The sequence below is a fragment of the Phyllobates terribilis genome, unplaced genomic scaffold, assembly GCF_046119375.1.
Source record: "Phyllobates terribilis strain yellow unplaced genomic scaffold, ASM4611937v1 Scaffold_3__8_contigs__length_932513732, whole genome shotgun sequence".
NCBI lineage: Eukaryota > Metazoa > Chordata > Amphibia > Anura > Dendrobatidae > Phyllobates > Phyllobates terribilis.
In genome coordinates this window covers 481001200-481025521 of record NW_027362763.1, presented here as the reverse complement: position 1 = coordinate 481025521, position 24322 = coordinate 481001200, and the positions used below count along the sequence as shown (strand labels likewise).

At 40.9% G+C, this 24322-nt stretch overlaps 1 protein-coding gene across 3 annotated transcripts in view; it reads right to left on the bottom strand.

Annotated features, from left to right (window-relative positions):
* NT5DC1 (5'-nucleotidase domain containing 1) overlaps positions 1–24322 on the bottom strand; it is a 359332-nt gene that overhangs the window by 54226 nt on the left and 280784 nt on the right. For all 3 annotated transcript variants that reach the window (XM_073675886.1, XM_073675884.1, XM_073675885.1), the window contains 2 exons: positions 23909–24027; positions 617–778 (listed from right to left, as the gene is read on the bottom strand). In XM_073675886.1, coding sequence (XP_073531987.1) covers positions 617–778; positions 23909–24027 — 281 coding nt within the window. The remainder of the gene's footprint in view (positions 1–616; positions 779–23908; positions 24028–24322) is intronic.

Sequence of the window (24322 nt, the reverse complement as noted above, 5' to 3'; positions counted from 1 at the left end):
ATCCCCGCCGTAGCCACAAGCTCTTGAAATCTTGTAAGAAACTACTTGCAATTATATCAATCCAAGGGGAAATCATACAAAATGCACGCACTATAAAGCTATATTCAGGTGTTTTGCCTTTCACACAAATCCTTTATTTACCAGTGAAAAGTTCTCATAAATTCCTATAAAAGTGGTAGTAAATTGGATTCTTTGTAGATAGTGGTTAGCCTTGAATCCAGTATAGACCACTCTCTGTTCCTAAGCTGGCTACACTTCATATTCTGTTTTCATATTTACCTTCATTAATCCTGTAAGCAAACAGCACAACAACTTGTGAGCCATTCAGCAATGTTTGCTGTTCCTGTTTATTGACTCTTGTATACATGAAAGTGTTATACTGGATGTCAAATAGCAATCCTTCCACAGTCTGCACAGTTAAAAAAAGATCCGGAAATTTCCAGAGCAAAATTGCAACTACGCAGCTATTAAAATTATTAATAGTTTACTTTGATGCTACTCATTAGTCAAAACAGAAAATAACATTGGTAGATGTTTGTGTACATTCCTAGAGGGTTTCCCGTGGGACGTAGAGTCATGCACATTCTAGAAGAAAACACCAGTAAAGATCACTTACATCATACTTTCCTTTCTTGTTTAAGGAGGATCCAAAATCAGGCACGTCTGGCTCTTCGACTTCACCACCTTCTAACTCCTCGAGGATGAGGACAGTCTCCCAGTTGCTATAGTGACGGGCTGAAAAAATATCTGACCGCATGCTGTCACCAAAATACACCACCTGCAAGCCAGGAAATACTTCAATTATAAGGCTCCATTAGCCTGGCAGGGTAGCTAGTTCATGCTAGCATATGGAATAATTAAGAAATTATCTAGCATATGAGTAATGACATTTTTTAGTTAATGATATTATTTGTGACTGTACATAAAAGTCCAATTTTACTAGAATATAGTCAATATATAAGCACTGTGGATTTATTTGTAATACATAACAAATCATAAATAGAAAAATATTATAACATTTTTTCCCCAAAACCAAACATTAGAGTTTGTCTGAATCAATTTCCTGGTCCTGGTCCAATGGCCACATCATGACAATGTGGATGCTTCATGGTAGCCATGAGAACCCTCTTTCCTGATGGCATCAACATCTCTTCTTTTGCATTAGCTGGCTTGATGTTACTTTACATATGCGTCATGCCGCAAGAATGATGTTGCGCAAATCTAATCAAAAAAAGAGCCGCCAATGCCAGCAGTTAATAAGCAATTCTCAGGGCTTCCGTCCAGGGGTCATAGATGGACCGAGTCCTGCGAATCTATTCGCACCAATACTACAGTACACAAACCTTTATCTCTCCTAATCCCAAGCCGTTAGGTAAAAAACAGAACAAAAAAAGATGGATTTTTTTTAAATAGGAATAAAGGTAAGAGACAAAAACAGAAATGTCATAGATAAGCTGAAATAATATTTTTTTCCCCAGTCATGTTAATTCATTAAACCAGGCACCAATTACTCAAGCTTCTCAAATGAACTCAATCATTAAACAAGTATTCTCATGTTATGAAATTGGTATAGTTAGTTAGACAGTATGAATATAAACAAGTTTGCAATTGACTTGCTTTTTCTATCTGCTGTCATTCTCCTGCTATGAGAGCTTTTATCTTACACAGGGTACGGCTTGTTGCCAAGTAGCTCAGCAAAGTATGAGCAGTATTCCAGGCTGAAGAGTTAACTCCACAGTCACCTCTATAGCTCACTGATTTCTACTCAGCAGATAGCTGCTCACCTTCCTCTCCCTCCCTGTTAAGGCTCTTGACCTGTTATCAGTCCTGAAATTACAATCTCTTTGATCCCCCACCATTTGCAGTTTCTATAGCAGTTCTCCTAATCACCTTCCTGAGCTGCTTTGTTTAATTGCGTTATCTGTAGATTTAAATATAGTGATAACAGTGTAGACATCAGAACAAACACTGACAGTCTGTTAATGTGTCACAGTATGGCTAATAGGTGAAGCTAATGACCAGAACAAAGGATATTAATGAGTGCTGTTTTCTTCATTTGTTTTGTATTGTCTGTACTATTCATCCCCATTTAACCCCTTTACTACCCAAGGTGGTTTGCATGTTAATGACCAGGCCAATTTTTACAATTCTGACCACTGTCACTTTATGAGGTAATTACTCTGGAACGCTTAAACGGATCCCACTGATTCTGAGACTGTTTTTTCGTGACATATTGTACTTCATGATTGTGATAAAATATCTTCGATATCTCTTGCGTTTATTTGTGAAAAAAAAACGGAAATATGGCGAAAATTTTGATAATTTTGCAATTTTAAAAATTTGACGTCGGCGGTCGCGTGACCTGTCACATGACTAAATGACGTCATGGAAGGTCCTTTTAGACCATCACGAACCGCCCAGCACACCGGACGCACCGGAGGAGACCAGGGGCCATCGGAAGGTAAGTATAATCTTTATTTTTTACCATTCTTATTCTTTTTTTTTTAATTATTACTTGGTCACACTATATAAATCCATGCTGGTTGCCGGTTGCATGGATTTATATAGTGTGACAAAGTTGTCAAGCACTTTTCCAAGTGATGCTAAAATCACTTGGAAAAGCGCTTGATAACCCGCATGCAGAAATGCATGCAAAAACGCTTGACAAACGCTTCTACCTGGCAGAAAAAAAGCATATAAAATCCGCATGCGTTTTTCCTGCCAGGGAGATGCGGAAAAAATATGCAGCATTTCTGGGCAGAGTTCAGAAGGGAAGGAGCACTGTGTGACTTTTTGAACGCAAAATTGGCTGGAATTGAGAGCGGACGCCATGTCGCATTTGGGGAGCCCCTGATGTGCCTAAATAGTGGAAACCCCCCACAATTGACCCCATTTTGGAAACTACACCCCTCAAGGATTTTATCAAGGGGTATAGTGACCATTTTGAACCCAGAGGTACGACACAGAATTTGACAACATTAGGTCATCATACTGAATAAGTTGTCATTAGTCTTGTGCGCAAGTGCTCGCTACCTGAGTTTGCATCGGGTACTCAAGTATGCACCATGTATCGCGCTTGCTCGAGTGACATGCTCGAGTCCCCACCCGCATGTTTCACAGTTATTAGACACCCCAAAAAAAACATGCAGGGATCGCTCGTGCATGGCAGGCAATCCCCGCAAGGTTTTTTGGCCGAGAAGCATATGGGTCGGAGATTCGAGCATGTCACTCAAGCACCCACGATACTCAGTGCATACCCGAGCACCCGATGCAAACTCAAGTAGTGAGCACTTGCGCACAACACTAGTCGCCATATCGTCATCTTTTTTTTTTTTTTTTACTTTTGAAAAAAATCCCAACCCTAGCACAACCCTAACCCTAGCAGAACCGTAACGCTAACTCTAGAGTTTATTTTTAACGTCGTTCCTCGTGCGGTATAAGTGAGTGGACGACTTTATTCTTCGGGTCGGTGTGATTACAGAGATACCAGAATCATATCGGGTTTTTATGACTGACAGCTGTCACACACTAAAAGACGCATTTTTTTGCAAAATCTAGTTTTTGCATCGCCATATTTTGAGAACTATAATTTTTCCATATTTTGGCTGACAGAGTCATGTGACGGCTTGTTTTTTGCGGGATGAGTTGACGTTTTTATTGGTACCATTTTCAGGCACGTGACATTTTTTGATCGCTTTCTATTCCGATTTTTGGGATGCAGAATAAACAAAAACCAACAATTCAGGAATTGTTTTTTTTAAATTTTTTTATGCTGTTCCATCTGTGGTAAAATTAATAAGGTAGCTTTATTCTTCGGGTCAGTACGTTTACAGCGGTACCACATTTATATTGTTTTTCTATGTTTTGGCATTTTTACACGATAAAAGCTATTTTATAGAAAATTATTTTTTTGCATCGCTTTATTCTCAGAGCTATAACTTATTTTTCGGCTGGAGGAGCTGTATGACGGCTTGTTTTTTGCAGGACAAGATGACATTTTCAGCGGTACCATTTTTATTTAAATTTGTCTTTTTGATCGCGTTTTATTCCATTTTTTGTTTGGCGGTATGACAATAAAGCATCGTTTTTTGATTTGTTTTTTATTTTTATTTTTTACTGTGTTCACTAAAGGGGTTAACTAGTGGGACAGTTTTATAGGTCAGGTCGTTCCGGACGCGGCGATACAAAAAATGTGTACTTTTATTGTTTTTTTTTTCATAATAATATTTATTGATGGGTACATTATATTTTTATTTTTGGTGGATTATTTTCTTGATTATTTTTTATATTTTTACAATTTTTTAAAATTAATTTTTAAGTTTTTTAACACTTTTTTTACTTTTATACTTTGTCCCACTATGGGACTTTCGCTTTTTTACGTTGATCGCCTGTATAGCATAGGGATGGAGCACCATCCCTGTGCTATACAGGCTGTCAGCGCTGCAGATGCAGAAAATACTTTGGTCATGCACTGCGCATGATCAAAGTATCTTCCTGCTGTCTGGTGACAACATCCATGATGACATCTGGGTCACCATGATAACCATGGAACCCGGCCTCAGACAGCGCGGGACAGGTGAGTATGCAGCGCTTACCTCAGCAATGCTGCGATCGACTTTGATCACAGCTTACCTCCACAATGCTGCGATCGACTTCGATCACAGCATTGCGGGGGTTAATGTGTCGGGAGTGGTGCGGGACCGCTCCCAGCACATAGCACCGGGTGTCAACTGTGACAATCAGCTGACACCCGGCGGCGATCGCGCCCGCACAGCCTGTGTGCGGGCGAAATCAACAGGGCATACTAATACGTACCTGGCTCTTAAAGCCCAGGGCGCAGGTACGTATTAGTACGCCCTGGACTGTAAAGGGGTTAAACATGTGCTCCATAGACAATGCTAGAAAGTGTGTATATTGTGAGATGTAGGCATGCCTTGAACAGCCGTTTAAGTGTGAATATACTGACGAGCAAAAGGGTAACAATGTTTTGAACTTTTGACATTCAGTCTCCATATCTCACCATTCACTACAGCTTTGAACGTGAGACTACCATCATTTTATAGACAATCATCTTGGCTATTTCATACATAAATTTAACTTGAAACTATTTAGCATATGATTAGTCATGCAGACTCTTGTCAAGTCCCGGCATTGTTACTGTTTTGCTCTAAAAAATCTAAATTTTAATTTTTATTAATTTGTTAGTATTTTGTAAATCCACCTTTGGCTTTCAATACAGCCTGAATCCTTCTGGGCATGCTCTTGATCAGATTCAAGCATGTCTCAACCATATTCTGATCCCAGGTCTCTTCTACATGTTCCCAAAGTTGATGCATACTGGTCGACTCACTTGGGTATGTATAAAGCTTTTTCTTCAACTCTACCCACAAGTGTTCGATTGGGTTGATGTCTGGGGATGGTGGCGGCCAATCCAGCACCTCTACTTCATTGTCATTGAACCATTTCTTTGCCAATCTTGACAAATGCTTTGGGTCCTTATCCTGCTTGAACACTATGTCGTCCTTTTCATATTCATAACACTCGAGTGTATGAAGTAACTTGTCTTGTAGGATACTCACATATAGCTCAGCATTGAGACTACCATCAATACTAGCCAAGTATTCAAAGTCTTTGGCTGTGAAACAACCCCATATCATCAGGCTTCCTCCATCAAACTTAAAAGTTCCTTACATTTCTCGATCACTTAGCCCTTTTTACCTTATCTCTTCTAGACCCATTTGCACCATTCAGAGCCTAGTCTATTGACTTTCGTCTCATCGCTCCATATCACCCGTTTCCAATCTTCTACTGTGGTTAGCACTGCAGCCTTGCAGAGCTGGGGTCCTGGGTTCAAATCCCACCAAGGACAACATCTGCAAGGAGATTGTATGTTCTCCCCGTGTTTGTGTGGGTTTCCTCTGGGTTCTCCGGTTTCCTCCCACACTCCAAAGACATACTGATAGGGGATGTAGATTGTGAGCCCCAATGGGGACAGAGCCCATAATGTCTGTAAATTGTCTGAATTGTAAAGCGCTGCGGAATATGTTGGCGCTATATAAATAAAAAGATTATTATTACTGTCCACTTTTTGCAAACTTGAGCTGAAGCTTATGACAATATTGAAGTCGAGGCTTCTTCACCTTTTTTCAAGCCACCATTCCAGACTTGTGTGATGTGCGTCGCACGGTGCTTGCATGGATGTCTGTGATCTCACTATTATGATGCATACGAGCCACCTCCATTACCGTGTTTGCCGCGCCAGAACTGATAGGTTTTATGAAGAGCCGACTTGTTGACTCAGATATTTTGCCTGGACGTCCATCTCTAGGCTTTTAAATGGATGGACGGACTTCATTTTGTATTCTTCCAACTGTCATGGTACGCACATGATGCAGTTTGGCAGTTTTCATGGGCGAGAGACTGTTATCGATTCGCTGGATGATGCAGTTTCTTTTTTCTTGGGAAATCTTCATGGCTGATCCTCAATTCGAGCCACTGACCTTTTGCTTAGGAATCAACCTAATAACACACTGAGCTATTAAGGATTGTGAGAACACTTTTTATTTTGTAGTATACAGGAAGAAAAAGATTTTTCCATCACTAGGAGCAAAACAGTAACAATGCAGAGACATAACAAGAATCTGCATAACTAATCATATGATAAATAGTTGCAAGTCAAAGTTATGTATGAGGTAGCCACATGATTTTCTATAAAATGATGGTAGTCTCACGTTCAAAGCAGTGGTGGATGATGAGATATGGAGCCTGAAAGTCAAAAGTTCAAAACATTGTTATCCTTTTGCTTCAGTGTATATTTGCGCCAAATATCAGCATATTCAATATTAAGGAAGCCCAGGTAAAGGATCTAAAGATGCATCTTGCAACACTCAGTAGTACTGCAAACTCAAAGAAGAGTTTAGAGCTCACTGAGCATGCCCTGACTGGTGCCAGTGATAAAGAGGGCAATATCAGGCCAGAGGTAGATACCTGGGTAGCAGAAAAAAGAAAAAGTGTAAGGGATCCTGTTTGGCTGACATTAAGTATGCAAAGCCTGATCTAGGATTTTGATATTAGAATGTTGCTCCTAGGATGTTGAAAAGGACAGATAGATGTTGGTGGTATGGGACATTATAATTAGGCGGACAGACTGGGTTATTTGCCATCATGGTTCAACATATTGTGTGTCAAATAGACAGATTGCTGAGGAAAACCGAGCCATCATGGTACACATTGGGCCCAAAGTCAGAGGGAGATGGAAGGTCCTTAAAAATGATTTCAGGGAGCTAGGAGAGAAGCTCAAGTCCAGAACCTCCAAGATAGTGTTTTAAGAAATACTGCCGATGCCACGAGCGTCATTAGAAAAAAAGGAGGAGCTTTGGGAGATAAATAAGTGGCTTAGAAATTGGTGGAGGAAGAAAGGGTTTGAGTTTATAGAAATCTGAGCCGACTTTTCTGTCGACGATAGTAAATACAGTAGGGATGGGCTGCACCTTAATGGGGATGATGCAGCTCTGCTGGGGGAAAACTGGTCAGATGGATGGAGGAGCTTTTAAACTAGTATCTGGGAGGAGGGAGTGTTGGTTGTACAAAGAGAAATCAGACAGAGAATGGATACAGTAAAGGATAATGAGGATTTAGAGGGACTAGCAAGGAAATTAGGGAGGTGACTAGGATTAATAAATATGCTAATAGTATTAAATATCTACTGGCAAATGTAAGAAGTTTTCCAAACAAAATGTGTGAATTAAAGACTATTATATGAGTTACAGAAACCTGGCTGGACGAAAGCCACGACTGGGTGACAAATGTAAAGGGTTTACACTATATTCAGAAAAGACAAGAAAGGGGAGAGGTGTGTATCTTCATTAAATGTAACATAAGACCTGCGCTCATTGACAACATTGGAGGAGCTGTGACAATGTAGAGTCTGTCACAATGCCATCCCCATCTGTGACAATGCCGTTCCCATTATTGGCATACATGGAGATGGCAATAATGGAAAGCTGCTAATTGGAGTTTGCTATAAGCAGCACAAATGGAAATAATAATAGGGCTGGAGAAATTTAATGGGATGTAGAGGCCGTTGGTTGTGTTTAAAGCTGTAAATTCTTATCCACAACCCAAGACAATTACCTCTCTCAGTTCGTAGATGAACCAACCAGAGGAGATAATTTGTTGGATCTGACCCTGTCAAATAGACCAAACACAATATCAGATCTACAGATCCAGGAGCATTTGGGCAGCAGCGACCACAAGTTTCAATGTAATAATAATAATAATCTTTATTTTTATATAGCACTAAAATATTCCACAGCACTTCAGTATGTTTGTGGTATGTGGGAGGAAACCGGAGTACCTGAAGGAAACCCACACAAACACGGGGAGAACATACAAACTCCTTGCAGATGTTGTCCTTGGTGGGATTTGAACCCAGGACCCCAGCGATGCATGGCTGCAGTGCTAACCACTGAGCCACTGTGCTGCCCTATGTAATGTAATATTCAACAAAACATTACAAAGGGGAAATATAAAAACCTGGAACTTTAGAAAAGTTAAATTCAGTCGACCAAAGGAAGAGCTTAGTCTTGTGGACTAGGAATATGTCCTGGTAACTGTGGATACCGGACATAAATGGGGAGTTTTAAATATACAGTATATTACTACTGTATCTAGGCGGTAAAAATGTTCACTACACTCCTAGAATAATTCCATGAGGAGAGTTTTTTCCAAAATTGAGTCACTTCTTGGGAGGTTTCCTCTGTATTAGTACCTCAGGGGCTCTGCAAATGCGATATGGCGAAGGAAAACCAATCCAGGCTAAATTTGCCAACTGTCGCTTCTTCTCTTCTGAGTCAAGCTGTCGGCCAAAACAGTAGAGCACGACCACATAGAACATACATTACAGACCAAAAGTTTGGACACACCTTCTCATTTAAAGATTTTTCTGTATTTTCATGACTATGAAAATTGTACATTCACACTGAAGGCATCAAAACTATGAATTAACACATGTGGAATTATATACTTAACCAAAAAGTGTGAAACAACTGAAAATATGTCTTATATTCTAGGTTCTTCAAAGTAGCCACCTTTTGCTTTGATGACTGCTTTGCACACTCTTGGCATTCTCTTGATGAGCATCAAGAGGTAGTCACCGGAAATGGTTTTCACTTCACAGGTGTGCCCTGTCAGGTTTAATAAGTGGGATTTCTTGCCTTATAATTGGGGTTGGGACCATCAGTTGTGTTGTGCAGAAGTCAGGTGGATACACAGCTGATAGTCCTACTGAATAGCCTGTTAGAATTTGTATTATGGCAAGAAAAAAAGCAGCTAAGTAAAGAAAAACGAGTGGCCATCATTACTTTAAGAAATGAAGGTCAGTCAGTCCGAAAAATTGGGCAAACTTTGAATGTGTCCCCAAGTGCAGTTGCAAAGACCATCAAGCGCTACAAAGAAACTGGCTCACATGAGGACCGCCCCAGGAAAGGAAGACCAAGAGTCACCTCTGCTTCTGAGGATAAGTTTATCCGAGTCACCAGCCTCAGAAATCGCAGGTTAACAGCAGCTCAGATTAGAGACCAGGTCAATGCCACAAAGAGTTCTAGCAGCAGACACATCTCTTCAACAACTGTTAAGAGGAGACTTTGTGCAGCAGGCCTTCATGGTAAAATAGATGCTAGGAAACCATTGCTAAGGACAGGCAACAAGCAGAAGAGACTGGTTTGGGCTAAAGAACACAAGGAATGGACATTAGACCAGTGGAAATCTGTGCTTTGGTCTGATGAGTCCAAATTTGAGATCTTTGGTTCCAACCACCGTGCCTCTGTGCGACGCAGAAAAGGTGAACGGATGGACTCTACATGCGTGGTTCCCACCGTGGAGCATGGAGGAGGAGGTGTGATGGTGTGGGGGTGCTTTGCTGGTGACACTGTTGGGGATTTATTCAAAATTGAAGGCTTACTGAACCAGCATGGCTACCACAGCATCTTGCAGTGGCATGCTATTCCATCCGGTTTGCATTTAGTTGGACCATCATTTATTTTTCAACAGGACAATGACCCCAAACACATCTCCAGGCTGTGTAAGGGCTATTTGACCAAGAGGGACAGTGATGGGGTGCTACGCCAGATGACCTGGCCTCTACAGTCACCAGACCTGAACCCAATCAAGATGGTTTGTGGTGAGCTGGACCGCAGAGTGAAGGCAAAGCCAACAAGTACTAAGCATCTCTGGAACTCCTTCAAGGTTGTTGGAAGACCATTTCCGGTGACTACTTCTTGAAGCTCATCAAAAATGCCAAGAGTGTGCAAAGCAGTCATCAAAGCAAAATGTGGCTACTTTGAAGAACCTAGAATATAAGACATATTTTCAGTTGTTTCACACTTTTTGGTTAAGTATATAATTCCACATGTGTTAATCCATAGTTTTGATGCCTTCAGTGTGAATGTACAATTTTCAAAGTCATGAAAATACAGAAAAATCTTTAAATGAGAAGGTGTGTCCAAACTTTTGGTCTGTACTGTAGGTAACAAATTATGACATGCTTTTCCTCCAATTACTCCTTGAAAAGATGAAAAATGTGGGGCTAAAAATAGTAACAATTTAAATTTTTATTTTTTATTTTCATTTTGCATTAGCTCACAAGAAGCACCTAGAGAGTTATCAAATTTCCTAAATACTAGTTGTAATACTATAAATGGTGCACTCTTTAAAATTGGGTGAACGGATTTCTTTTTGGATGAAAGGGCCCTTTCACACAGCGTTTTTATCTTACCCTCATTGGTCCCAACCGGGCTTGTGTCCAAACTACCCCGCAAAATGGGATTTTGGACGTATGCTCCGACGGGGCCATAGACTATAATGGTGCCGAGAGAGTCAACATGTGCTCTGACGTGCAGCATTTTTTGGCATACTGGAGGCGGACGCCCAGATGTAGTAGACCACTGGTGGACATCTTGCGATTTTGAAGGAAAGTAAGCATGATGTGTCTTGCATATGCTATAATGAGTTTTCTAGGCCAACCACTAGATTTACAGTCCTCAACTTTGCCAATTTCTTTGTGCTTTTTCAAAAGAGTTTAAACAACACATTGAAACCCCAGTCGGCTTTGAAATCTTTGCCTTGGAGAGAAGCTACTGATACATATAACTACCTTCTCTCTTGTTGCTGTGCTAAATCTTGCCATGGTGTATGACCTAAAACATGAAATTTTCTTTCACAACCTCACCTATACATCAGAGGTTGGCTGTTACTTTCCCAATTTTAAGCCTCCTACACAGCTATTTCTGTTTTAGTTAATGAATGGGTTTCAGCCTACATTTGAAAATGATGATCATTATCACCTGTTTGGAATTACTGGTTACTCATAGACCTGATTTCGTGCAAGCATTCCCTAGAAGAATTGATGCTGTTTTGATCCTTGACTGTCACGGGTGTGTCAGGTGTGACAGACAGTTATTCTGAATCCAGCTGTAGAAGGTCACTGCGCTTGGCCTTGCAGACACCTTCTTGATCGTTTCACCATCTTTCCCTCTCTAGAACCCAGCGATGACCTCCACTTTCTGCTGCTAATTAATACACCCTTGCTGGACCTTTAAATAACACCCAGTTTCTCCAGAGAATCGCTGGTGATAGAAGTATATTCCTCTGTTCAGGCCTGGAGTTCTAGCAGTCGTCTAGTTTCTTCTTGGAGTTCCTTTGTGATTGTAGTCGTGATCGGATGGTGTCTTCTCAAAGCTAAGTGCTTCCTCTTGTCTGTTTTCCTTGCTTGTCTCTAGTTGCAGTGGGGCTAACTAGTACTCACCCCTCCCTTCCTAGGGCCAAGCTCTGGGGTCAGTCAGGCATTAGGTATTCTGCTCGGCCATAATAATAATAATTTTTATTTATATAGCGCCAACATATTACGCAGCACTTTACAATTAAGCGGGGACATGTACAAACAATAAATTCAATACAAGGTGAGACAGTTTAACAGTTACATCAGGAGTGAGGTCCCTGCTCGCAAGCTTGCATTCTACAAGGAGATGGGGGGACACAATAGGTGGAAAGTGCTTGTTATTTCAGGTCAGGCAATTATAATAAGTCGGGATTATCATATAAAGCTGTATGATCCGGTCATCAGCCTGTATGTTCAAGTGCAATACTCAATTACCGAATGCAGTTATCGTGTGCATGGAGGGTGTAGAAACAGATGAACAGTAGGGGGCAGATTCTGAATAGTATTTAGGAGGGAACAGGGGAAAGTTAGTTTAGTGGGTATTTGAGATGGTAGGCTTGTTTAAAGAGATGGGTTTTTAAAGCGCGCTTGAAGACATCGGGGCTAGGCATCAATCGGATCGTCTGGGGTAGAGCATTCCAGAGAACTGGCGCAGTACGAGAGAAGTCTTGGAGACGGAGGTGCGAGGTTCGGATTATGGGGGATGTTAGTCTTAGGTCATTTGCGGAACGGAGGGCACGTGTAGGACGATAGACTGAGATGAGAGAGGAGATATAAGGTGGTGCAGAACTGTGGAGAGCTTTGTGGGTGAGAGCGATGAGTTTATATTGGACCCTGTAGCGAATGGGTAACCAGTGTAATGACTGGCACAAGGTGGAGGCATCGGTGAAGCGGCTGGACAGAAATACGACCCTGGCTGCCGCATTCAGGTCAGATTGGAGAGGGGAAATTTTGGTAAAAGGGAGACCGATCAGAAGAGAGTTGCAGTAGTCCAGACGAGAGTGAATAAGAGCGACAGTAAGAGTTTTAGCAGTTTCCAAAGTGAGGCCATAGGTGACGAACCTATTTAGGGATGACAGGGGAGTCAGGGTGTTGTTACATCTACCTAGGGGTCTTCACACTCCCTAGGTGCTGGGCTTCCCCCCTTTTCCCATCGTCCTACGCTGGGTCCTTCCCATACCTAGCATGACAGTGACTACAAAACGAGTTACTACAGTTAAACTGTTACAGTAGCCTGGCCTATAAACTAGGATTTAGACGTAAAAAAGAGGAAGCTGGACGAAACGCACATCAGGGCAGAAAGATACGACTCTGAGGCACCTCTCTCTATTGTGGACTATACGTACTTAGGTAAAAGCCTTTTTTTTTTTAAATCAATAGCACGTTCTCACATACAAAACCTTGATGTCATACATTTTTATTCTACCAATGGGTTGCATTTTCCAGGGTTCAGCAGTTGCATGATTAAATAAAAATTAAATCAATGTTTCCATGTGGAGTCACTTATTGACTATAATAGGAAAATCAAATCAAATATTAGAATAACAAAATCCCGGTTAATTTAAACCCAAGAAACAAATGAGTATTTTATCCTTAAAAAATTCTTTATTGAAAATCATGAATGTATTAAAAATTAAAAACATTTAAAAATAAATATAATACAACTCTGCTTTATTAGATGTATTGTATCACAAATTATCAACTAGCAAAAGATTTGACTATATGTAAATTGTAATTAACAGGTTTAAATAAATGTATCCATTAACACCATTGAATTAGTAAATTGTAGTATAATCATAACAGGCTTAGATAGATGAAGTGAAACTATAAGTTAGTACGTCCCTATAACAAAGTTAAATGTTATTCGAAGAGAAGGAAGAGAAATCACAATCACATATGAGGATATAGTATATACAGTGCTGGCCAAAAGTATTGGCACCCCTGCAATTCTGTCAGATAATACTCAGTTTCTTCCTGAAAATGATTGCCATCACAAATTGTTTGGTATTATTCTCTTCATTTAATTTGTCTTCAATGAAAAAAACACAAAAAGAATTGTCCTAAAGCCAAATTGGATATAATTCCACACCAAACCTAAAAAAGGGGGTGGACAAAAGTATTGGCACCCTTTGAAAAATCATGTGATGCTTCTCTAATTCGTGTAATTAACAGCACCTGTAACTTACCTGTGGCACCTAACAGGTGTTGGCAATAACTAAATCACACTTTCAGCCAGTTAACATGGATTACAGTTGACTCAACCTCTGTCCTGTGTCCTTGTGTGTACCACATTGAGCATGGAGAAAAGAAAGAAGGCCAAAGAACTGTCTGAGGACTTGAGAAACCAAATTGTGAGGAAGCATGAGCAATCTCAAGGCTACAAGTCCATCTCCAAAGACCTGAATGTTCCTGTGTCTTCCGTGCGCAGTGTCATCAAGAAGTTTAAAGCCCATGGCACTGTGGCTAACCTCCCTAGATGTGGACGGAAAAGAAAAATTGACGAGAGATTTCAACGCAAGATTGTGCAGATGGTGGATAAAGAACCTCGACTAACATCCAAACAAGTTCAAGCAGCCCTGCAGTCCGAGGGTACAACAGTGTCAACCCGTACTATCCGTCGATGTCTGAATGAAAAGGGACTGTATGGTAGGATACCCAGGAAGACCCCACTTCTTACCCCGAGACATAAAAAAGCCAGGCTGGAGTTTGCCAAAACTTACCTGAGAAAGCCTAAAACGTTTTGGAAGAATGTTCTCTGGTCAGATGAGACAAAAGTAGAGCTTTTTGGGAAAAAGCATCAACATAGAGTGTACAGGAAAAAAAAAAAAAGGCATTCAAAGAAAAGAACACGGTCCCTACAGTCAAACATGGCGGAGGTTCCCTGATGTTTTGGGGTTGCTTTGCTGCCTCTGGCACTGGACTGCTTGACCGTGTGCATGGGATTATGAAGTCTAAAGACTACCAACAAATTTTGCAGCATAATGTAGGGCCCAGTGTGAGAAAGCTGGGTCTCCCAGCAGGACAATGACCCAAAACACACTTCCAAAAGCACTATAAAATGGTTTGAGAGAAAGCACTGGAGACTTCTAAGGTGGCCAGCAATGAGTCCAGACCTGAATCCCATAGAACACCTGTGGAGAGATCTCAAAATGGCAGTTTGGAGAAGGCACCCTTCAAATATCAGGGACCTGGAGCAGTTTGCCAAAGAAGAATGGTGTACAATTCCAGCAGAGCATTGTAAGAAACTCATTGATGGTTCCTGGAAGCGGTTGTTCGCAGTTATTTTGGCTAAAGGTTGTACAACTATTAGGCTGAGGGTGCCAATACTTTTGTCCGGCCCTTTTTTGGAGTTTTGTGTGAAATGATCAATGATTTGATTTTTGCTTCATTCTCTTTTGTGTTTTTTCCTTGCAAGCAAATTAAATGAAGAGAATAATACCAAAGAATTTGTGATTGCAATCATTTTCAGGAAGAAACTGAGTATTATCTGACAGAATTGCTGGGGTGCCAATACTTTTGGCCAGCACTAAGTATAAGGTGCCATAGCTATTTTCACCACAAGATGGAGCAAATTTAGTTACACTCTATTATATTTATTTTTAAATGTTTTTAATAAATTCATGATTTTTAATAAAGAATTTTAAAAGATAAAATACTCATTTGTATCTTGGGTTTAAATTAACTGGGATTTTGTTATTCTAATGATTAAATAAAAGAAATTGTTATACCTTCCAGCAAGCACCTTATATTCACGCACTAAGTCATTTTGCCAAGTTTTCTTAGTCACTGTGACATTAAAGAGGTTGTCTATTACTTTTACATTGATGAACTATCCTTAGGATAGGTCATTAATGTCTGATCGGCTGTGGTCCAGCACCTGGCACCCCCTCCCCCTCGATCAGCTGTTATCGGAGCTGCGCCATCTTCTGGTAGTGGCTGAGGCTTGGTACTACACATCCAACTCCTATTCAAAGTAACAGGAGACGGATGTGCAGTACCCTCAGGCGACCACTATCAAAAGACGGCCAGCTTCCTAAGTGACTACTTCCAGCTGGCGGTTGCCGCCACCGACATAGATAACAGCTGATCGGCGGGGGTGCCGGGTCCCCAGCCGATCAGACATTGCTGACCAATCCTAAAGAAAGATCATCAATGTAAAAGTACTGGACAACCGCTTTAACAGATGTTAGCATCTAGTATTTGCTTTGCAATGGCCTTTTTTGTGAGGAAGCTGCATATACAATGCAAATTCAGTGCTTTTCATGAACTGCACTTTTGCATATGAATTTGGGCTCTTGGGTAGTATGATGTGCATGTGATATAAGTGATTTTTCCATTAGTAGCCCCAAAAAACTAAACATATGGATCAAAAGAGTTCCCTACAAGCACCATAGCTTCTCCACATGCATTGCTAGGAGGTATTGCTGCCAAAAATATTTTTACAAAAATATTTTCAAAATTTGGTTGATTACAAAATATTTCTTTATCTAATGTGTTCTAAGCGACAGAAAATGTGAATGATCTCATAATGCTATAGTACTGTTCCGCTACTTGAACTCCTATAAGTAACTGTAGGCGTTTTTCCTCTGATTGTTCATGTCCCTCAAATTCTCAGCAATTTTTGTTTTTACAGAGATTGTGATCCAATAAAATTATTAAGTTTCATATGGTTTTGTATTTCACTTCTTATTTACCAGGTTATACTGTGCACCTGGTAATTTTGGTAGATTTCAAACTGCTGCAGTAGCCTGGCTTATAAACTAGGATTGAGACGTAAACTATAAAATTAAAAATCCCTTAGCTCTTTAGAGCAGAGATGATTTTTAATGAAATGTTAATTGCAAAATTGTTTGTTTTTACAAGGATATTGCAATTGTATTCATTTATAATATCGCAAAAACCCTTTTAACTCTACTTCTAAAAGGTATACTAGTCAAATGGAATGTGGCCGTGAAACTACTAAATATTTCATCATTTAAAAAGCAGAAGAATCCTTTTATTTCCATGAATAAAATAGACATTAGCTGTATGAAACTCAAGAGCAATAAGATACTTCATCAAAGAGTTGGGATGAAAAATAAAACACATTACAATATGGCTACTCTGCCTTCAAGGAAAATGTGGTCTTTCATCTCACAAAGCATCAGTGTGTTTATATTGCCCATGGAATAGTTGGCTTTATTAGACTCATATGGGTCTAACCTTCATTGTTTAAGAGAATAAAACATCTGCATGACATTCATGGGTTTTTATTCAATACAAATCAGGTGAGGTCTCAGGGATCCTGTCCAATCTACCAGGAATTTCTAGCTGACAAAGCTGAAACTTCAAGTCTCAGACTAAAGTTAAGGGAAGAATCATTGGTGTAACTAGAGTCCGAAGGGCCCTGGTGCAAAATTAGGATCTGGCGCCTCCCGCATGTTGGTCAGATGTATAGGCCCTTGTAGCGTTCTAGATCCTATAAGGACATACAAATTGCAGCACCTCCCCATTGTGTACTAATGTCTCCCATTTTGGGCTCCTTCCTGGTATATATGTCCTCTATCCTGGGCCCATCCTAGTATATATGTCCCCTATCCTGGTATATATGTCCCTTATCCTAGTCCTATTCTGATATATATATATATATATATATATACAGTACAGACCAAAAGTTTTGACACACCTTCTCATTTAAAGATTTTTCTGTATTTTCATGACTATGAAAATTGTACATTCATACTGAAGGCATCAAAACTATGAATTAACACATGTGGAATTATATACTTAACAAAAAAATGTGAAACAACTGAAAATATGTCTTATATTCTAGGTTCTTCAAAGTAGCCACCTTTTGCTTTGATGACTGCTTTGCACACTCTGGGCATTCTCTTGATGAGCTTCAAGAGGTAGTCAGCGGAAATGGTTTTCACTTCACAGGTGTGCCCTGTCAGGTTTAATAAGTGGGATTTCTTGCCTTATAAATGGGGTTGGGACCATAAGTTGTGTTGTGCAGAAGTCTGGTGGATACACAGCTGATAGTCCTACTGAATAAACTGTTAGAATTTGTATTATGGCAAGAAAAAAGCAGCTAAGTAAAGAAAAACGAGTGGCCATCATTACTTTACGAAATGAAGGACAGTCAGTCCGAAAAATTGGGAAAACTTTGAAAGTGTCCCCAAGTGCAGTTGCAAAAACCATCAAGCGCTACAAAGAAACTGGCTCACATGAGGACCGCCCCAGGAAAGGAAGACCAAGAGTCACCTCTGCTTCTGAAGATAAGTTTATCCGAGTCACCAGCCTCAGAAATCGCAGGTTAACAGCAGCTCAGATTAGAGACCAGGTCAATGCCACAAAGAGTTCTAGCAGCAGACACATCTCTTCAACAACTGTTAAGAGGAGACTTTGTGCAGTAGGCCTTCATGGTAAAATAGCTGCTAGGAAACCACTGCTAAGGACAGGCAACAAGCAGAAGAGACTTGTTTGGGCTAAAGAACACAAGGAATGGACATTAGACCAGTGGAAATCTGTGCTTTGGGATGATGAGTCCAAATTTGAGATCTTTGGTTCCAACCACCGTGTCTTTGTGCGACGCAGAAAAGGTGAACGGATGGACTCTACATGCCTGGTTCCCACCATGATGCATGGAGGAGGAGGTGTGATGGTGTGGGGGTGCTTTGCTGGTGACACTGTTGGGGATTTATTCAAAATTGAAGGCATACTGAACCAGCATGGCTAAAACAGCATCTTGCAGCGGCATGCTATTCCATCCGGTTTGCATTTAGTTGGACCATCATTTATTTTTCAACAGGACAATGACCCCAAACACACCTCCAGGCTGTGTAAGGGCTATGTGACCAAGCAGGAGAGTGATGGGGTGCTATGCCAGATGACCTGGCCTCCACAGTCACCAGGCCTGAACCCAATCGAGATGGTTTGGGGTGAGCTGGACCGCAGAGTGTAGGCAAAAGGGCCAACAAGTGCTAAGCATCTCTGGGAACTCCTTCAAAATTGTTGGAAGACCATTTCCGGTGACTACCTCTTGAAGCTCATCAAGAGAATGCCAAGAGTGTGCAAAGCAGTCGTCAAAGCAAAAGGTGGCTACTTTGAAGAACCTAGAATATAAGACATATTTTCGGTTGTTTCACACTTTTTTGTTAAGTATATAATTCCACATGTGTTAATTCATAGTTTGGATGTCTTCAGTGTGAATGTACAATTTTCATAGTCATGAAAATACAGAAAAATCTTTAAATTAGAAGGTGTGTCCAAACTTTTGGTCTGTACTGTATATATATATATTTATTTATGTATATATGTATGTTCTCCATCCTGGTATATATGTTCCATATCATATACACTGCTCAAAAAAATAAAGGGAACACTTTAACAACAGAATATAACTCCATGTAAATCAAACTCCTGTGAAATCAAACTGTCCACTTAGGAAGCAACACTGAATGACAATCAATTTCACATGCTGTTGTGCAAATGGAATAGACACTAGATGGAAATTATTGGCAATTATCAAGATACCCTCAATAAAGGAGTGGTTCGGCAGGTGTGGACCACAGACCACATCTCAGTACCAATGCTTTCTGGCTGATGTTTTGGTCACTTTTAAATGTTGGTTGTGCTTTCACACTCGTGGTAGCATGAGATGGACTCTAAAACCCACAGAAGTTGCTCAGCTAGTGCAGCTCATCCAGGATGGCACATCAATGCGAACTGTGGCTAGAAGGTTTGCTGTGTCTGTCAGCGTAGTGTCCAGAGGCTGGAGGCGCTACCAGGAGACAGGCCAGTACACCAGGAGACGTGGAGGGGGCCGTAGGAGGGCAACAACCAAGCAGCAGGACCGCTACCTCTGCCTTTGTGCAAGGAGGAACAGGAGGTGCACTGCCAGAGCCCTGCAAAATGACCTCCAGCAGGCCACAAATGTGCATGTGTCTGCACAAACGGTTAGAAACCGACACCATGAGAGTGGTATGAGGGCCCGACATCCACAGATGGGGGTTGTGCTCACAGCCCAACACCGTGTAGGTCGCTTGGCATTTGCCACAGAACACCAGAATTGGCGAAGTCGCCACTGGCGACCTGTGCTCTTCACAGATAAAAGCAGGTTCACACTGAGCACATGTGACAGACGTAACAGAGTCTGGAGACGCTGTGGAGAGCGATCTGCTGCCTGCAACATCCTTCAGCATGACCGGTTTGGCAGTGGGACAGTAATGGTGTGGGGTGGCATTTTTTTTGAGGGCTGCACAGCCCTCCATGTGCTTGCCAGAGGTAGCCTGACTGCCATTAGGTACCGAGTTGAGATCCTCAGACCCCTTGTGAGACCATATGCTGGTGCGGTTGGCCCTGGGTTCCTCCTAATGCAGGACATTGCCAGACCTCATGTGGCTGGAGTGTGTCAACAGTTCCTGCAAGATGAAGACATTGAAGCTATGGACTGGCCTGCCCGTTCCCCTGACCTGAATCCGATTGAGCACATCTGGGACATCATGTCTCGCTCCATCCACCAACGTCAAGTTGCACCACAGACTGTCCAGGAGTTGGCAGATGCTTTAGTCCAGGTCTGGGAGAAGATCCCATAGGGGACCATCCGCAACCTCATCAGGAGCATGCCCAGGCATTGTAGGGAGGTCATACAGGCACGTGGAGGCCACACACAATACTGAGCCTCATTTTTACTTGTTTTAAGGACATTACATCAAAGTTGGATCAGCCTGTAGTGTGTTTTTCCACTTTAATTTTGGGGGTGACTCCAAATCCAGGCCTCCATTGGTTAATAAATTTGACTTCCATTGATGATTTTTGTGTGATTTTGTTGTCAGCACATTCAACTTTGTACAGAACAAAGTATTCAATGAGAATATTTCATTCATTCAGATCTAAGATGTGTTATTTGAGTGTTCCATTATTTTTTTGAGCAGTGTATATTCCCCAACCTGGTATATATATCTCCCATCATGGTATATGTCTCCCATCCTGGTATATATGCCCCCCATCCTGGTATATATATCCCCCATTCTGGTATATATAGCTCCCATACTGGTATACATGTCTCCCATCCTGGTATATATGTCCCCCAATCTTCTGCTGTTCTTTAATGCATAAAAAAAAATGATTCTACTCACCTTCCCTCCACTTTACCACCGCTTGGATTCCTCTTTTGAAGCCGGCAGCTGACTGCAATGTGCAAGTGGACAGGAGCGCATGATGTCACTGACATGCACACCCACTCATGTGCACGCAGACGTCACCTGATGGCCTCTGATTGGCCAGCAGCGTGTATTGCAGCACACAGACCAGGCGGGTCTCTGCGCCGCAATACACTTCAGCTAAATGTGTGTCTGAGGAAGCACATCCAGTTGAAGTTTGCACAGACCCGGTCGTGAAATCTGTGACCACGATGGTTACACCCCTGGGAAGAATGCTAGTGCTCTTCACTACTTTAACCCTTTCTCCCCCAGTCCATTTTCTGCTTTTGTTTTTTCTTCCCCTACTTCCAAGAGCCATAATTTTTTTATATTTTGGTTAGCATGTCCATATGAGGGCTTGTTTTTTGCGGGATGAGTTGTACTTTGAATGGCACCATTGATTTTACCATATAGTTTACTGGAAAACAGGAAAAAAAATTCCAAGTGCGTTGAAACTGCAAAAAAAAGTGCAATTCCACATTTATTTATTTATTTTTTTTATTTACCATGTTCGCTATAACGTAAAACTGACCTGGCAGTATGATCCCCCAGGTCATTATGAGTTTGCAGATACCAAACATGTATAGCTTATATTTTATTTAAGTGGTGAAAAAAAATTCTGAAATTTGTATGAAAAAAAGTTTTTGCTTTAATCGCCATTTTCCAAGACCCGTAGCATTTCCATTTTTCTTGAGCTGGGTGATGGTTTATTTTTTGAGCCTTGAGACAATTTTTTTGACCATCCATCTTGATTGCCTCTTATTGCAATGCTGCAGCGGCCAAAAAAATGTATTTCTGAAGTTTTGATTTTTTTTCTTGTTAAGCAGTTTACTGATCAGATTAAATGCTTTCATGTTTTGATAGATCAGACATTTCTAAATGTAGTGATACCAAATATTTTTTATTTTTATTGATTCAATGGGTTAATTTGGGGGTGATTTGAACTTGTATTTTTTTTTTTCAGATTTTTTTTTTACACTTAACTTTTTTTAATAGTTCCCTTAGGATATTCGAAGCAGCGATCATTCGATCACCTGTGCTATACATAGCAGTACTTCAGCACTGCTATGTATAGCAGAAATAACAATCTCCTATGAATGCTGGCCACGACCTGGCGTTCACAAGAGTATCGTAATAACAATGCAGACTCTCGGCTGTCATGACAACTAATCGGCACCTCCCGATCACATGACCGGTGCCCCGATGAGTGGGATTAATGACACACTTACTGCTGGCGTGTTTTAAATCCCGCTGTCAGAGATTCACAGCGGAATTTAACTGGTTAACAGCCACAGGCGGAGTACTGTTAAAGGCACATGACAGTTGTTATGTCCTGTGAGCCCTGCAGCCAATTAACGTCCACGCTTCACTTTCGCTTCCACCAGACTGTAGCTGACATCCGGATGAAGTTAGAGAGCAGCAGTAGTTCTTACTTATTCTGGATGTCTTTTTTCGTCATAAGGGAGTAAGAAGGAAGTTGCCTTTTAGGTGCTGTTAAATGGTTGCTGGGCTCACATGACATAACAGCATCACGCAAGCCCCAGGAGACCCTGCGTCGGCATAGACTGAACAGCGCTGCTACTGAAGAGGAATACAGGTTGTTTTAAGATAGGGAACTATAGTGATTGAGAAGGAGTTGTCTGAGTAGTGGATATCCCCTTTAAGCCACGGCCCCACTATCAGTATTTGGTCAGTATTTTTTCTCAGGAGTGGAAGCCAAAACCAGGTGAGGAACAATCAGAGAAAAGGTATAATAGAAACAAGTCACCAATTCTGCATTTATCACCCACTCCTGGTTTTGGCTCCCACTCCTGAGAAAAAATACTGATCGAATACCGGTAGTGGGGCCGTGGCCTAAATCTTAAAAACCTCATTTCCACAGAATTTTAGCTGTCCCACAAAATGACTTACTTACATAATTTCAGTGATTTTCTCATTAGCTCAGAGAAAGTGTTAACAAAGATAAGGCCTCTGATGTCACTCTGCCATGATGATTGAATTATAATAGCATACTGGTTGCTTTAAAGGGGCTGGTGCTTGAAGAACTGGAGAAAATTATTCTCTTATGAAGAAGCCCCCATCAGACTGTTTTGGACATTCGGAAGAAGGGTTGTCCGTAGAAGAAAAGTGAGCGCTACAATGAATCCTGTGTCATGTCAACAATATCCTGAGACCTTTCAAAGCGGGTGGTCAGACAAAAACACAGAAATTGTGATAAACTCCAAGCACCGATTAGGCACGAATGGGTCACCATCAGTCAGGTTCAGGCCCAGAATCTGATATCCAACATGTCAGAGAAAATTGCTGGTTGAAAAACAAGGGTCAACACTGTAAATACTGAATCTTTGCATAAACTTGATGGATTTGTCAACAAATGCTTATAATTGTAATTTAGTAACCATGGAAAAATCTGACTAAAAGATCAAAAAACACTGAAGTAGGAAACTATGTGAAAATCAAAATTTGTGTCAGTCTCAAAACTTTTAGCCATGGTACAGTTCATTTCTTTAGTGCCATACCAGTAGAAGCTGAAAACAGCAATTATTCATATTTTTGTAATAAACAGTTTGCTTTACTGTTTCATGAAGATAACAAAATGGCCTATCTATTACTAGTTAACTTCAGGTATATGCCAATGAATATTTTACTCAGTAACAAAATAATGACAATTGTATAGCCCCCAGTGTTTCTCAAACTCCAGTCCTCACGGCCCCCCACACGCCATGTTTTCAGGATTTCCTTAGTATTGCCCAGGTGATAGAATTATTATTATTAAGGCATCAGAAACTGACACAGGTTCTCTCACCTGTGCAATACTAAGGAAATCCTGAAAACACGATGCGTTGGGGTCCGTGAGGACGGGGTTTGGGAAACATTGGTATAGCCCAAAATGTACACAGACAAGTTTTACGGTATCAAAGTATTTTTCACTTTTTAGTAAGTGAGGTGTACTACATTACTAAAATGTAATTTTAGAAAAATGAGTAAGTACATTTCCTTATCATCTTACCTTAGGTTCTGGCTTGCCAGTCATTTTCTTTAACATATCGTATAAATGCACCCAGTTACCCTGAGAATACCAGCCTGCTTTCTCCAATGATGGCAGCATGTCAATTTCCACATCATTGTCTACAAAGTCAATGTGCAGAAAAATTAGGAAGAAAGGACACCTCAATATAAAAGATAAAATAAATAAATAATAAAATAGATATGCACAGTATATGAAACAAACATTGTCAAAGTGCTTGAAATTGTCCAATTTATCTTATATCCTAATAGGGAATCAGGATTATTATGTTTTGGAGAGAGGTTGCAAAGAGCGTCTCTCGCCCTGGAGAAACTGTCTTGTTCTACACAATCTGTAAGCAATAGGAATTGCCTACGGAGCAGGTTGCCATTGTAGCAAAGCAAATGGAAGTCACAT